Source organism: Mya arenaria, chromosome 6 (assembly GCF_026914265.1).
Source record: "Mya arenaria isolate MELC-2E11 chromosome 6, ASM2691426v1".
In the NCBI taxonomy this organism is placed as follows: domain Eukaryota; kingdom Metazoa; phylum Mollusca; class Bivalvia; order Myida; family Myidae; genus Mya; species Mya arenaria.
In genome coordinates, this window is record NC_069127.1 from 53,330,383 (window position 1) to 53,346,014 (window position 15,632).

Here is a 15,632-nt window from a genome sequence, read left to right on the forward strand (position 1 = left end):
TATGCAAATAAACATAAAAAAACTCTAAGCGAACTTGACCATTTTTTCATCGAGTCTTGATCAGACGTACAATGTTTAATGGCATATCTTAGAAAGTTTGATAACCTGTGTGGTTACTTCATTAATTCCTGAGTTATGGCCCTTTATTTGAAAAAGGCATGAGTTCAATAACCAGTCGGATCACTTCATTAATTCCTAAGTTATGGGCCTTTATTTGAAAAACGCATGAGTTCAATAACCAGTCGGATCACTTCATTAATTCCTGAGTTATGGCCCTTTATTTGAAAAAGGCATGAGTTCAATAACCAGTCGGATAACTTCATTAATTCCTGAGTTATGGCCCTTTATTTGAAAAAGGCACGAGTTCAATAACCAGTCGGATCACTTCATTAATTCCTGAGATATGGCCCTTTATTTGAAAAAGGCATGAGTTCAATAACCAGTCGGATCACTTCATTTATTCCTGAGTTATGGCCCTTTATTTGAAAAAGTTACGAGTTCAATAACCAATCGGATCACTTCATTAATTCTGGAGTTATTGCCCATTATTTTTGAAAAATTATGAGTTCAATAACCAGTCTGATTACTTCATTATTTCCCCGAGTTATGGCCCTTTATTTGAAAAAGGCATGAGTTCAATAACCAGTCTTGAGTTATGTCCCTTTAGTTGTCCAAACTTATTTGACTTTTTCTCATCCAACTTTTATCAAACCTGCTCGCAATGTTTATAGGCATAAACTCTTGGATCCCCGAGATCAATAACGAGCAGGGTAGCTGTAGTTGTAGCAGAGTTATGCTTCTAAAATTGTCAATATTCTACAAAATTCTACGATTTACATTGTCTTATTACTTAATTGTACATTTCTTGTCCAATTTGTACCACACTTTAAAAATAATACTTAATATCTCAGTCAAGTTCCAAACTTTTCAACAGCTTTTGTTGCGTAACAAGCCTAGTAAAAAGAATAAAACCTTGGCCAAGTTTTGTTACCATTTTCCAACTTTCAAATAAACAATTTGTACAATTATACCTTTCACAAGTTAGATTTGTTTTCCTTAAATTGTCTATAATTAATTACTTCTGAGTTCTCGTTTGATAGTAGATATTGCTTCACTTTGTGACACTCCATGAGTTCTCGTCCAGTCCTGGTGCTGGTGTAGTTATCTTTAGTGTTGTTAAAAATCTGCCTTTTGCCACGTTTAAAAAAAACAACATTCCAGGCCAACGGTGATCCTCAGGCCACCACATTTCCTAGAGGGACACCAGACACTGCAACCACCATCATTATTGGCAGAAAAGGAAATAGGAACCCAAAATAATTATAACTTAAAGAAGAAAATAGTTAAAGCCGAGCAAAATATTTTAGTTATCGATTTTAAGTAACATGAGGTTAAATGGACTACTGACTTCAAGAAGGGACACTTGATTTCAACTTGTGGTGTCCTTTTGGGATATCTCAGAAATTGAGTAAATGTCTTTCCCTGAATAATACAAAACATCGCAACAGAACATAGTACAAATGTCCCATTAATACTGGACATTTGAAGCAAGGCAGTACCACTGGTTTAAGGTTGTCAATGGAACATAGTACAAATCTCCCAATAATATTGCTCATATGTAGCTAGGCCCGTAACGCTGGTTTAAGGTTGTCAATGGAACATAGTACAAATCTCCCAATAATACTGCTCATATGTAGCTAGGCCCGTAACGCTGGTTTAAGGTTGTCAATGGAACATAGTACAAATCTCCCAATAATACTGCTCATATGTAGCTACGAACGTAACGCTGGTTTAAGGTTGTCAATGGCACATAGTACAAATCTCCCAATAATACTGCTCATATGTAGCTAGGCCCGTAACACTGGTTTAAGGTTGTCAATGGAACATAGTACAAATCTCCCAATAATACTGCTCATATGTAGCTAGGCCCGTAACGCTGGTTTAAGGTTGTCAATGGAACATAGTACAAATCTCCCAATAATACTGCTCATATGTAGCTACGAACGTAACGCTGGTTTAAGGTTGTCAATGGAACATAGTACAAATCTCCCAATAATACTGCTCATATGTAGCTAGGCCCGTAACGCTGGTTTAAGGTTGTCAATGGAACATAGTACAAATCTCTCAATAATACTGCTCATATGTAGCTAGGCCCGTAACGCTGGTTTAAGGTTGTCAATGGAACATAGTACAAATCTCCCAATAATACTGCTCATATGTAGCTAGGCCCGTAACACTGGTTTAAGGTTGTCAATGGCACATAGTACAAATCTCCCAATAATACTGCTCATATGTAGCTAGGCCCGTAACGCTGGTTTAAGGTTGTCAATGGCACATAGTACAAATCTCCCAATAATACTGCTCATATGTAGCTAGGCCCGTAACGCTGGTTTAAGGTTGTCAATGGAACATAGTACAAATCTCCCAATAATACTGCTCATATGTAGCTAGGCCCGTAACGCTGGTTTAAGGTTGTCAATGGAACATAGTACAAATCTCCTAATAATACTGCTCATATGTAGCTAGGCCCGTAACGCTGGTTTAAGGTTGTCAATGGAACATAGTACAAATCTCCCAATAATACTGCTCATATGTAGCTAGGCCCGTAACGCTGGTTTAAGGTTGTCAATGGAACATAGTACAAATCTCCCAATAATACTGCTCATATGTAGCTACGAACGTAACGCTGGTTTAAGGTTGTCAATGGAACATAGTACAAATCTCCCAATAATACTGCTCATATGTAGCTAGGCCCGTAACGCTGGTTTAAGGTTGTCAATGGAACATAGTACAAATCTCTCAATAATACTGCTCATATGAAGCTAGGCCCGTAACGCTGGTTTAAGGTTGTCAATGGAACATAGTACAAATCTCCCAATAATACTGCTCATATGTAGCTAGGCCCGTAACGCTGGTTTAAGGTTGTCAATGGCACATAGTACAAATCTCTCAATAATACTGCTCATATGTAGCTACGAACGTAACGCTGGTTTAAGGTTGTCAATGGAACATAGTACAAATCTCCCAATAATACTGCTCATATGTAGCTAGGCCCGTAACGCTGGTTTAAGGTTGTCAATGGAACATAGTACAAATCTCCCAATAATACTGCTCATATGTAGCTACGAACGTAACGCTGGTTTAAGGTTGTCAATGGAACATAGTACAAATCTCCCAATAATACTGCTCATATGTAGCTAGGCCCGTAACGCTGGTTTAAGGTTGTCAATGGAACATAGTACAAATCTCTCAATAATACTGCTCATATGTAGCTAGGCCCGTAACGCTGGTTTAAGGTTGTCAATGGAACATAGTACAAATCTCCCAATAATACTGCTCATATGTAGCTAGGCCCGTAACACTGGTTTAAGGTTGTCAATGGCACATAGTACAAATCTCCCAATAATACTGCTCATATGTAGCTAGGCCCGTAACGCTGGTTTAAGGTTGTCAATGGCACATAGTACAAATCTCCCAATAATACTGCTCATATGTAGCTAGGCCCGTAACGCTGGTTTAAGGTTGTCAATGGAACATAGTACAAATCTCCCAATAATACTGCTCATATGTAGCTAGGCCCGTAACGCTGGTTTAAGGTTGTCAATGGAACATAGTACAAATCTCCTAATAATACTGCTCATATGTAGCTAGGCCCGTAACGCTGGTTTAAGGTTGTCAATGGAACATAGTACAAATCTCCCAATAATACTGCTCATATGTAGCTAGGCCCGTAACGCTGGTTTAAGGTTGTCAATGGAACATAGTACAAATCTCCCAATAATACTGCTCATATGTAGCTACGAACGTAACGCTGGTTTAAGGTTGTCAATGGAACATAGTACAAATCTCCCAATAATACTGCTCATATGTAGCTAGGCCCGTAACCCTGGTTTAAGGTTGTCAATGGAACATAGTACAAATCTCTCAATAATACTGCTCATATGAAGCTAGGCCCGTAACGCTGGTTTAAGGTTGTCAATGGAACATAGTACAAATCTCCCAATAATACTGCTCATATGTAGCTAGGCCCGTAACGCTGGTTTAAGGTTGTCAATGGCACATAGTACAAATCTCTCAATAATACTGCTCATATGTAGCTACGAACGTAACGCTGGTTTAAGGTTTTCAATGGCACATAGTACAAATCTCCCAATAATACTGCTCATATGTAGCTAGGCCCGTAACGCTGGTTTAAGGTTGTCAATGGCACATAGTACAAATCTCCCAAAAATACTGCTCATATGTAGCTAGGCCCGTAACACTGGTTTTAGGTACATGTATTCAATGTACAATAATGTGAAAAATTGGAACGCCTGGTGGCCCTATATTTTTTGGGTATCATTTCAAAGGGTTAGCTTGTAAAGGAAAAAAATTGTACCAAAAAATTAAATCTACAGATCTTTTGCCTTATAGGCCATTTACATCAAATTATAGTTGAAATACAGAACCTGAATACAAATGGGCTTAACTTCATCTGTTAAAATTATATTTTCAGTTATTTATTTTTTCATTATTGATCAGCAAGATATACCCTTTTAAGTGATACCAAAATCGCATGGGGGTAAACCATGCATCGCCATTTAATATTTGTGCCAAGGACTTGATTAAAGAATAATTGAAATTAAACCAATTCCTTTTAATATAAAATAAAATGGAGTCCTTGAAACACACAGCTCAAAACATAATTCATGAGTACAATTTTGTAAGAAATGTGGAATTCCGTTCACAAATACACATGTTGTCATAAAATGTTGATGTAAAATATGATTGATAAAACAAAAATACCCTCTTTAAAGCTATTGTTACAAATAAATACTTAAAGAATCAAGCCATGTCATAGATCATGAGATTCATCATAAATGCCCCAGATTATGTCTAGTCAAAGTGATAGCCATTTGTATATGAGAGAAATTTGAATAGAAGGTAATGGCTGAGACACAACTTTTATTGGTATTATGAAATCCTAATCCATATTTTTGCAACACTAATCTCCAAGTGTGACCATGACCTTCATATTTTGTGCATGACAGACCTTCCAATGGTGTTCTACAAATGTGAAGAAATTGATTGAATTTCAATTTATAATAATCAAGTTATTGCCAAGACACAAGTAATTGCTATGGAATCCATATTGTATAACATTGACCACTAAGATTGACCTTGAGCTTTTAGATAAGCACAAATTCTATGTATGACACACCTTATCATTACGGTATGCTCTAAGAAACGTGAAGAAATCGATTTAATATCAATTCTTGATTAAGCAGTTATGGCTGAGAGCCAAAGACAAGAAATATTGCTATGAAATCCATATTGAATATCATTGACCTCTAAGTTTGGCCTTGACCTTTAAGATAAGGCCTAAAAAAAATAATACATTTGGTTCGGGTTACCCGACCCTACCTACGGAATAGGCGCCGACCCTATTGTTTTTATAGTCAGTTTGAAAAAATAATGAAAAACTAAAAAAAAAAAAAAAAAAAAAAAATCTTTTTGTTTTTGTGCTTTTCAATATGTAGTTTTGAACCTTAAATGCTTATATAGACCATAACTTTAACACCGTTCTCCAATGATGAAAATGACATTCTTATATAAAGTCTAAAATTGATTGAATTTCCATTCTTTGTTTAACAGTTATGATGGAAATACAAATTATTACTATTAAATCTATATCATATAAACATTGACCTTGACCTTTGAGATAAGTGCACAAAAGTGCTTTAAAAAGCTACATACAGTAATGCACTGGTTTTGTTAAGTGGGTTATTCAGTGTCTCATGTAGTGTTCTGGCTAGTATGGAAAAATTTGTGCCAACACTAAGAAATATATTTTAAACAATATAGTATACAATGTAAATAAAAACAGTTAACTGTTACTAGCAGTCAGTAATGTCATTTTACAGAACATGAAATTGCACTTTACAATTTCCAATGATTGATATAACACAGTTGATAAATTATGTCTATATATTGTCTATACACAGCTGACATCAAGAAGCCGCGTCTTGTAGACTGTATCGTTCTAGGACTTCAACGGTCTCTTTTTTGGCACTGAAAACAGATAAGGGTCATTTCGAAGAACCAATGATAACACACTGACTGGGAATTATGAAGTTAGAAGTTTAATGCTGAGAATTAGAAATAAATATATACATATCCAGCCTATGCCTTAATATTTTTTCAGCATTTGTCCTTTCTGGCAAGTAATTAAAGAAAACCACTTGCCCAAACACAGTTTTACTTGCCCAAATTAACCTATTCATATGTAAATATACGAAAGCCAATATTTCAATATAACAATAATGTTCAATCAGGATTTCTGCATTGTTGATGAAAAAGTTATGAAAACAGAGGGATCTAAATTTCGGAAAAATGCACTTGCCCATACAGGCAACCACCTTGGAATTTCGACTTGCCCGAAAAAGTATTTACTTGTCCTGGGCTTCGGGCAACCTAGTTATGACGAAGACTGCCTATCTTTATCAAACTTATTAGGCATGTCACCAGATAGCAGGTGACTTGCTCATATTCGGTGATGTTTTGATCATAATTTTTTTTTACCTTTTATACATGGCAAAATATGAAACTGTTTTACATGCTGTCAATGTACATTTAAGTTTGGATTCATTATAGCTATGATGTTTGGGAATAATTTGATAAAATAAGGGAGATTGTAACCATCTGATAATTTCTTTCTTTATTTTTTGTTCCCTACAGCTGATTAAGGGCTTAAAATACTTCAAGTTCAGGTTACCCAACCCTTCCTACGAATAGTTGTCCCCATACTGATAGAAATACCACCATAGACCCTAACAGTGAAATATCAGTGTCCCCCATCCACTCACCTGCCATCCCTAATGATCCTGTATTCCCCAACACTGATAGATCTACCACTGTGGACCCACTGTGAAAACTCTGTGTCCTAATCCACTCACCTGCCGTCCCTAATGATCCTGTATTTCCCACTCACTGATAGATCTATCACTGTGGACCCACTGCGAAAACTCTGTGTCCCCATCCACTCACCTGCCATCCCTAATGATCCTGTATTTCCCCCATACTGATAGATCTACCATTGTGGACCCACTGTGAAAAATCTGTGTCCCCATCCACTCACCTGCCATCCCTAATGATCCTGTATTTCCCCCTCACTGATAGATCTACTACTGTGGACCAACTGTGAAAACTCTGTGTCCTAATCCACTCACCTGCCATCCCTAATGATCCTGTATTTCCCACTCACTGATAGATCTATCACTGTGGACCAACTGTGAAAACTCTGTGTCCTAATCCACTAACCTGCCATCCCTAATGATCCTGTATTTCCCCCATACTGATAGATCTACCATTGTGGACCCACTGTGAAAACTCTGTGTCCTAATCTACTCACCTGCCATCCCTAATGATCCTGTATTTCCCCCACACTGATAGATCTACAACTGTGGACCCTCGTCTTGAAAACTCTGTGTCCCCATCCACTCACCTGCCATCCCTAATAATCCTGTATTTGCCCCTCACTGATAGATCTACCATTGTGGACCCACTGTGAAAACTCTGTGTCCCCATCCACTCACCTGCCGTCCCTAATGATCCTGTATTTCCCCCTCACTGATAGATCTACCATTGTGGACCCACTGTGAAAACTCTGTGTCCCCATCCACTCACCTGCCATCCCTAATGATCCTGTATTTCCCTCTTACTGATAGATCTACTACTGTGGACCCACTGTGAAAACTCTGTGTCCCCATCCACTCACCTACCATCCCTAATGATCCTGTATTTCCCTCCCACTGATAGATCTACAACTGTGGACCCTCGTCTTGAAAACTCTGTGTCCCCATCCACTCACCTGCCATCCCTAATGATCCTGTATTTCCCTCTTACTGATAGATCTACTACTGTGGACCAACTGTGAAAACTCTGTGTCCTAATCCACTCACCTGCCATCCCTAATGATCCTGTATTTCCCACTCACTGATAGATCTACTACTGTGGACGAACTGTGAAAACTCTGCGTCCTAATCCACTCACCTGCCATCCCTAATGATCCTGTATTTCCCCCACACTGATAGATCTACTACTGTGGACCCACTGTGAAAACTCTGTGTCCCCATCCACTCACCTGTCATCCCTAATGATCCTGTATTTCCCACTCACTGATAGATCTATCACTGTGGACCCACTGTGAAAACTCTGTGTCCTAATCCACTCACCTGCCATCCCTAATGATCCTGTATTTCCCTCTCATTGATAGATCTACTACTGTGGACCCACTGTGAAAACTCTGTGTCCTAATCCACTCACCTGCCGTCCCTAATGATCCTGTATTTCCCTCTCACTGATAGATCTACCATTGTGGACCCACTGTGAAAACTCTGTGTACCCATCCACTCACCTGCCATCCCTAATGATCCTGTATTTCACTCTCACTGATAGATCTACTACTGTGGGCCCACTGTGAAAACTCTGTGTCCCCATCCACTCATCTGCCATCCCTAATGATCCTGTATTTCCCACTCACTGATCGAGATACTACTGTGGACCCACTGTGAAAACTCTGTGTCCTAATCCACTCACCTGCCATCCCTAATGATCCTGTATTTCCCACTCACTGATAGAGATACTACTGTGGACCAACTGTGAAAACTCTGTGTCCTAATCCACTCACCTGCCATCCCTAATGATCCTGTATTTCCCTCTCACTGATAGAGATACTACTGTGGACCCACTGTGAAAACTCTGTGTCCTAATCCACTCACCTGCCATCCCTAATGATCCTGTATTTCCCTCTCACTGATAGATCTACAACTGTGGACCCTCGTCTTGAAAACTCTGTGTCCCCTAGTTGTCCCCCGTCACAAATCACATCCAGCTGAGGCCATAACTCTGCAAACTCCTGGGAATGAAATTCAATACTGTTAATATTCATTACCTCCCTTAGATAAGCATTTTTTGAAATATCATATAAAGCCTAACATGGGAACAGTTCAGAGCTTCTACATGCAGGCCAATTATTGTTACATTTGTACTTCTCACAGATTACAAAGACTGTCAACTTGCAAACCTTGGCATTTAATTGCCACTTTGCTATAAAGCTAACTCAAATAACATTGATGAATTTAAACCTAAAAGTAAAATTTATTATTTCCATATCAAACTTGGAAACTGAATCTATTCAGTCATCAAAATAATACTTTTGGAAGAAAAAGCTGGAACTCTTATATGTATTTGGCATAAAAAAATCCTAAAATTTGTGCGAGCTTTGAAAGCATTTCACCAGAATAGGGCATGCCAGCTTGTAAAATAATCCAAATACCCGTGTATTCAATGTGCTCTTAGTTGACGATATGTTAGCACTAGTGAGCGCAATGGGTCCACCACATTTTCGTGCCAGTTCAATGATAAATGGGTGATTAGGAATGCGAATGCCAACAAGCGGTGTGCCAGGGTTTAGGTCTGGGTTGAGTTGCGACGATCTTTGTAGCACAATTGTAACTGGGCCCGGCAAGAGATCGTCTAAAAGTCCCTGAGGTAGAATAACTTTACTCCATCTGAAAAAATTCGAAAGGCTTCTGTTAACAATGGGATTGATTATATTAGAAATGTATTTACAGTCAAACCCCATTGGCTTGGGACTTGTTTGGCTCGAATTCCTTTTAAGTTCCAACTGGTTGTTAAGGACCCTTTTCTTTATACTGAAGGTAAAAATTTCCGCTTGGATCAAATTTTCCGAGGCTCAGGGTTTTTCCAGATGTCCCTAAGACTTCAAGCCAACTGGGTTATCAGAATTGGAGAGAAACACATATTGACTTAACTTGACTTGAACATTATAAGATCTGGTTTTGTTTTAATCTGGTATATCATGTATATAATTGTATAACAAACCCCTACTCACTAAAAAGTGAGTAAAGTATGCTCAATTGCTGATAGTGGCAGTTGGCTTTCTTTTATGCTTGAAGTCGATTGACAGTCTATAGATAAGATGATGCACTTGATTTGAAATTCACTTGGTGTATTGAGGCGGAGGAGAAGCCAAGATCATTCGCAATCAGTTGTATCTATCCCATTGAACACACAGGTTTTTTTCAGCAAAAATTGGGCAAAAATACAGCTAATAGTGGCAGTTGGCTTTCTTTTATGCATGAAGTCGATTGACAGTCTATAGATAAGATGATGCACATGATTTGAAATTCACTTGGTGTATTGAGGCGGAGGAGAAGCTAAGATCATTCGCAATCAGTTGTATCTATCCCATTGAACACACAGGGTTTTTTCAGCAAAAATTGGGCAAAAATACAGCTGATAGTGGCAGTTGGCTTTTTTTTATGCATGAAGTCAATTGACAGTCTATAGATAAGATGATGCACTTGATTTGAAATTCACTTGGTGTATTGAGGCGGAGGAGAAGCCAAGATCATTCGCAATCAGTTGTATCTATCCCATTGAACACACAGGTTTTTTTTCAGCAAAAATTGGGCAAAAATACAGCTAATAGTGGCAGTTGGCTTTCTTTTATGCATGAAGTCGATTGACAGTCTATAGATAAGATGATGCACATGATTTGAAATTCACTTGGTGTATTGAGGCGGAGGAGAAGCTAAGATCATTCGCAATCAGTTGTATCTATCCCATTGAACACACAGGGTTTTTTCAGCAAAAATTGGGCAAAAATACAGCTGATAGTGGCAGTTGGCTTTCTTTTATGCATGAAGTCAATTGACAGTCTATAGATAAGATGATGCACTTGATTTGAAATTCACTTGGTGTATTGAGGCGGAGGAGAAGCCAAGATCATTCGCAATCAGTTGTATCTATCCCATTGAACACACAGGTTTTTTTCAGCAAAAATTGGGCAAAAATACAGCTAATAGTGGCAGTTGGCTTTCTTTTATGCATGAAGTCGATTGACAGTCTATAGATAAGATGATGCACATGATTTGAAATTCACTTGGTGTATTGAGGCGGAGGAGAAGCCAAGATCATTCGCAATCAGTTGTATCTATCCCATTGAACACACAGGGTTTTTTCAGCAAAAATTGGGCAAAAATACAGCGTTAATGCTTCATATTGGGAAAATTTATCAGTATTTCGTGTAAATACTCATTTATCAAAATGAATGAAAGATTGACATACTAAAATTCCATGATGTACCAAAACAAACTTTTTATATTTTTTGCTAATATTTTTTGGGGTAATCATGTGTCTTTAAATTGGGTAAAAATATCAATATAATTTTCAAATGAGAAGTAGCTGAGGTAAAAAACAACCTAGCAACCTAGCACATACTTGTAAAAATCTGCGACATTGCCAACACTTATGGCAATAGGCTTTGCCTGGTCCCGATTTTTGATGTTGTAAATCTTCCTGATGGCTTCTGAATTCTGTACAAGCCCAGCAACTCCATATATAGTGTCTGTTGGAACAGCTATGATGTTCCCATTTAGAAGGCTCTCAGCTGCGACTTTCACTTGGGCAGGATCAACTATAAATTTTGCAAAACACCAAACTTATTAATGATTACTAAAGTAAAATAGAAAACACAAACTATCTTTCAGAAAGAAATATTACGGCGCTGTGTAGGGTTTCAGCCAATTTTAAGAACAATAAGGTGCTGTAAAAGCGGGACAGGGTGATAAGGGATGAAGGCACATTGTATTTGATTGTGAATAACTTGAACATTTTGAATTTGACAAAGTTTGTCAGGAATTTAAATTGAAGTAATATAAAGTTTCAACTGCAAAATATGTAAAGATTTTATGTATTTATTATCCTTTTTAAAGTTTTAATCAAAACAATACAAAAGAAATATTCAACAGTCTTCAGCATTTCATTCTATGAATGACACTGGTTTCCATGAGGGCAGAAGGGTGCTATCAAAAAAATACAGGGTGCAGAACCCTACCATAACGCTTTAGCTAAAACCCTAGCTGTATTAACGGAAGTAAAACCTATCTTTACACCTTTAATAACTAACATTCTATTGCCTTGAAAATGAAATATCAACTCTTTTTATGTATGCAGAACATTTTTTTAAGAAACACTGAACAGGAGACTCGAGACAACACAAACTTGTACTTAGTACTTAGTGCGAAGTCAACCTTTATTTGAGTACAGTGTGTAAATAAGTACACATGACAAAATTACTTACTAAAGGCTGCAGAAGAAAGACATGCCAAATTCATGTACATGAACATTCTTTCGTTTGGACACAAAGTGTGACTTACACAATTTAAACTGATGGTAAAAGCAAAACGTGTAATGTGAACTATGAAATTAATTGACTAACCTTTTAAAAACAGGCCAAATATCCCTTGGTAAATTGCTTAAAGAGACTTCTACTCTGACTTCTCCTATTAATTGTACTACTAATTGTAGTAATTTGTATGACTTGAACACCTTAGTACTACTTCACATTTCTAGTTGAAAACACATTTTAAAATATTTTATCATATGCTTTATGATGGCTTGGAGAGATTTTTCAGTGAAATAAAAATAATATTTATTATAATAATAATAATAAATAATAATAATAATAATAATAATAATAATAATAATAATAATAATGTTTCAATCAGTCAAATAATCTTTTCAATTGATGTTTTTCACTGTTTTGAAATTTAAGCCTCCTCTCAGTACCAAATCAAACCTCAGTGTGCACAGGGATGCAACACAAATTCAAGAATGTCATTTCAAAAATGATGTTATGTTCACATACAATTTGGCAGGTTTTACTAAAAATCAACAATGACTTGTCATTATATATCCCCATTTAGCATAAAATAAATAGAAAAATTGTTTGAGTAAGTGTAAGATTGCATTATATTTGACTATGTGAACATCAAAAGTAAATATTTCACCCGTCTCTACGCCACTATTGAAATATAGGTTTTGAAGGTAAATTGGCAATATATCTTAAAATCTTACTGAAACGAACAATTATCCAAATAGAGTGTGTAGGTTAGAACCAGCTGCCCAGTTAGCTCAGTCGGTTAGAGTTTCTTGCTTATTTTACGGCAGTCGTGGGTTCGAGTCCCGGGTGCACTTTTCTTTTCAGGTTAACTATAGTGATGGAAGTGAAAAACAGGAGAGCCTCCCTCTGCCTAAAAGAAGGCTAATGGTAGCGATGCCAAGTCGATTGTAGTAGTCTCCCTTTATGAATCTCATGAATATTAATTTTTCACGGAAGGCGACCCAATATTGGTACCGATTTTATACACTCTTTAAAACACATATATCAACATTTGCGGAGAACCATGTGGCTATTTATAGTTAATTAGATGATGAAATATTTTGGAAATCAGTCAAAGTTCACTGAAAACGTGGTTTTTCTAAAAGAAAAACGAAAGTGAAAATTTGATTAAACGTTTTTTTCATGTTTTAAGGCAAGTACAACGGATTATTTGGTTTGTTTTTAAGCATGGGAGGGGTCTCTCATAGTTTTTTATAACTTTTGATACGAAAACAATTGGACTATGAACGTTCTCAGACCATTTATAGACTTTGCCAAAATGTAAACAAAATTCCAAAATGGCTGCCGCGAAATGAAACTACAGTTTTCACCCAGTCAGATGTTTGATTAATGCATGAAACAGTTGCTGACAGCTTCAAACTGCAAGTACACCTTGTGTAAATAGCTGTAAACATTAAGAATGAATACATTTTATGTCCATTCTTTAAATAATTGTAAAATAAATTTTTCACAAAGTTTGTGTTCGTCCCCAGTTTCGTACCGTTTCGTTCTCAAATATGTTTACAGTGTGTAATCAAGACGTGTTGATATAAAATAAAGCCCGAGAAAAATGCCAGATTTAGGTTACATCAGTAGTTTTCAAACTGAAACGTTGTTTTTGTGTAATAAGAAAAGATAAGATGAATTTTATTCCAATCATGGGTCATGTTATATGACATATAAATCACATATTACATAATGTAGAAAATAAATTGAAACAGTAAGGCAACATATTTAGTGAATGCAAATAAGGCTTCATTTTGAATTTTTTTAAACACAAATAACTTAAGCTTATTTGGAAAATTAATAAGCATGTTTCCCATTTCTTTTTTTATGCCTTAAAGTAATGTAAATGTACTATTTAAATACAGAGTTGATGTTTATATGTGATTATAACTTACAAATGGGAATCATGTTTAAAATCAATCACAAATTAGTATTTATAAACCATTTAACAGGAGACAACAGCAAAAAGAAGGAATTCACTCATAAATTGACAATCATTATTAAATATAATATAATATTAATATAATAATTGGTTTCATCAATATCACATTATTAAATAGCAGTGTAATACTGTACCGGTAATTGCAATTAATGTACAACTCGTTTCAGTTTGTAACGAAACTGTTTATTTATTTTAGTTTGTTTATTTGCTGTGTTTTATTCAGTTATTATGTCTGCATAGTAAAAAAGCCTTTTGAGCAGTTCTACATGCCTTACAATGAAAATAAAAACTTGGGTCAGGATTTCGTGACTTTTCAGTTAGTGCATTTTAATGGCGGTGAAGGGTGGGTGCATACAAATGGCTATATCTTCACTTTGAAATGAGATATTTCAATAATTCTTGCATTTTTATACTCACAAAATATGTATATTAACAGAAATGTAAGGTTTTTGCATGTCAAATTATTAAAAAAAGTCATGTTGCAATGCTACTAATGGTGGCAGGAATGTAGTGTGTGTTGGTAAGAACCAGCCGCCCGCTTTGCTGTTGGTTAGAGCTCCGTGCTGGTGTTTTAACTTTCAGGAGTTCACCATACAGGACACACTTTTCCTCTAAGGTTTATCATGTCCACTATATTTTCATAACAAAATGATACTAATGAAAATACACTATATTTCATAGTAATCATGATAATATCAGCAATTTAATGATTGTTTACCTTTCTGTGTCACAGGCAGATTTAAGATGGTTGGTTTGGATGGGTTCTGCATTTCTGAGAGATGAGCCACCTGTTTCAAATTATGGATTATTCTTAAAGAAAGTCTTGGTGCGAGTCGCATAGCATGAGCACGCCGGTCAACTTATTAAATCATTAAAAACTATTTCATACACATTGCATCAACGGGCGCAGCCATCTTAGATAATTGGCCCAGCTTTGAAATGTTATTCATCATCAAGCTGGAAGCCACACACAACGCAGTAAATCCCGTACGTAAGCGTACACATTAAGTTCATTTAGATCAAAAGAAGATCACAGCGACGTCACCCTTCCGTTTGTCTTGGGCGCAATATTTCAAAGAAAATAAATTGGACGATGAAAAAACTTATTTTAAGTTTGTTTTTTTACATTTGCGTACAAAATGCAAAACGCATAGAAATGTTTATACATGAAAGTAAAATATATGGCAACCTAGGTCTTTTCCAAAATGTGGCCTTTCCCAAAAAGAGAACAGTGGTTTCTAATGTCCAGTAACACATTGGATACTAATAGAAAAGGTAGATATTAAGCTAAGTGTAAGAAATATATAGAGAGGGGAAAAAGAAAATGATGGGAGGGAGTAGTGGTGAACTTCTTGTGCTTACTGGGGAATGTTAAAAAGAAACGATTACTGTACATTACATATATTGATGCACTTCCGTGAGTCATGATTACAACCCATCATCATTAGAGAGAGT

The 15,632-nt window shown here is 36.5% G+C and overlaps 1 protein-coding gene across 1 annotated transcript; it reads right to left on the minus strand.

Annotated features, from left to right (window-relative positions):
• Positions 1-4,623: 4,623 nt before the first annotated feature.
• Positions 4,624-15,097, minus strand: LOC128238573 (threonylcarbamoyl-AMP synthase-like). The gene is made up of 5 exons (XM_052954629.1): positions 14,896-15,097; positions 11,287-11,482; positions 9,317-9,551; positions 8,760-8,896; positions 4,624-6,051 (listed from the first exon to the last, which is right to left on the minus strand). Exons 1-5 carry the CDS (start codon positions 15,014-15,016, stop codon positions 5,991-5,993), a joined length of 750 nt encoding a protein of 249 aa, XP_052810589.1. The 5' UTR covers positions 15,017-15,097; the 3' UTR covers positions 4,624-5,990.
• Positions 15,098-15,632: the final 535 nt, after the last annotated feature.

What these genes read in the sequence shown, in the direction of transcription:
- LOC128238573 (XM_052954629.1), bottom strand. Translation starts at nt 15,016, where the DNA reads ATGCGACTCGCACCAAGACTTTCTTTAAGAATAATCCATAATTTGAAA. An exon ending in AATGTCGCAGATTTTTACAA is followed by an intron (nt 9,552 to 11,286) that starts GTATGTGCTAGG and finishes GAATTTTTTCAG; the next exon opens with ATGGAGTAAAGTTATTCTAC. An exon ending in AGAGCACATTGAATACACGG is followed by an intron (nt 8,897 to 9,316) that starts GTATTTGGATTA and finishes TTTCATTCCCAG; the next exon opens with GAGTTTGCAGAGTTATGGCC.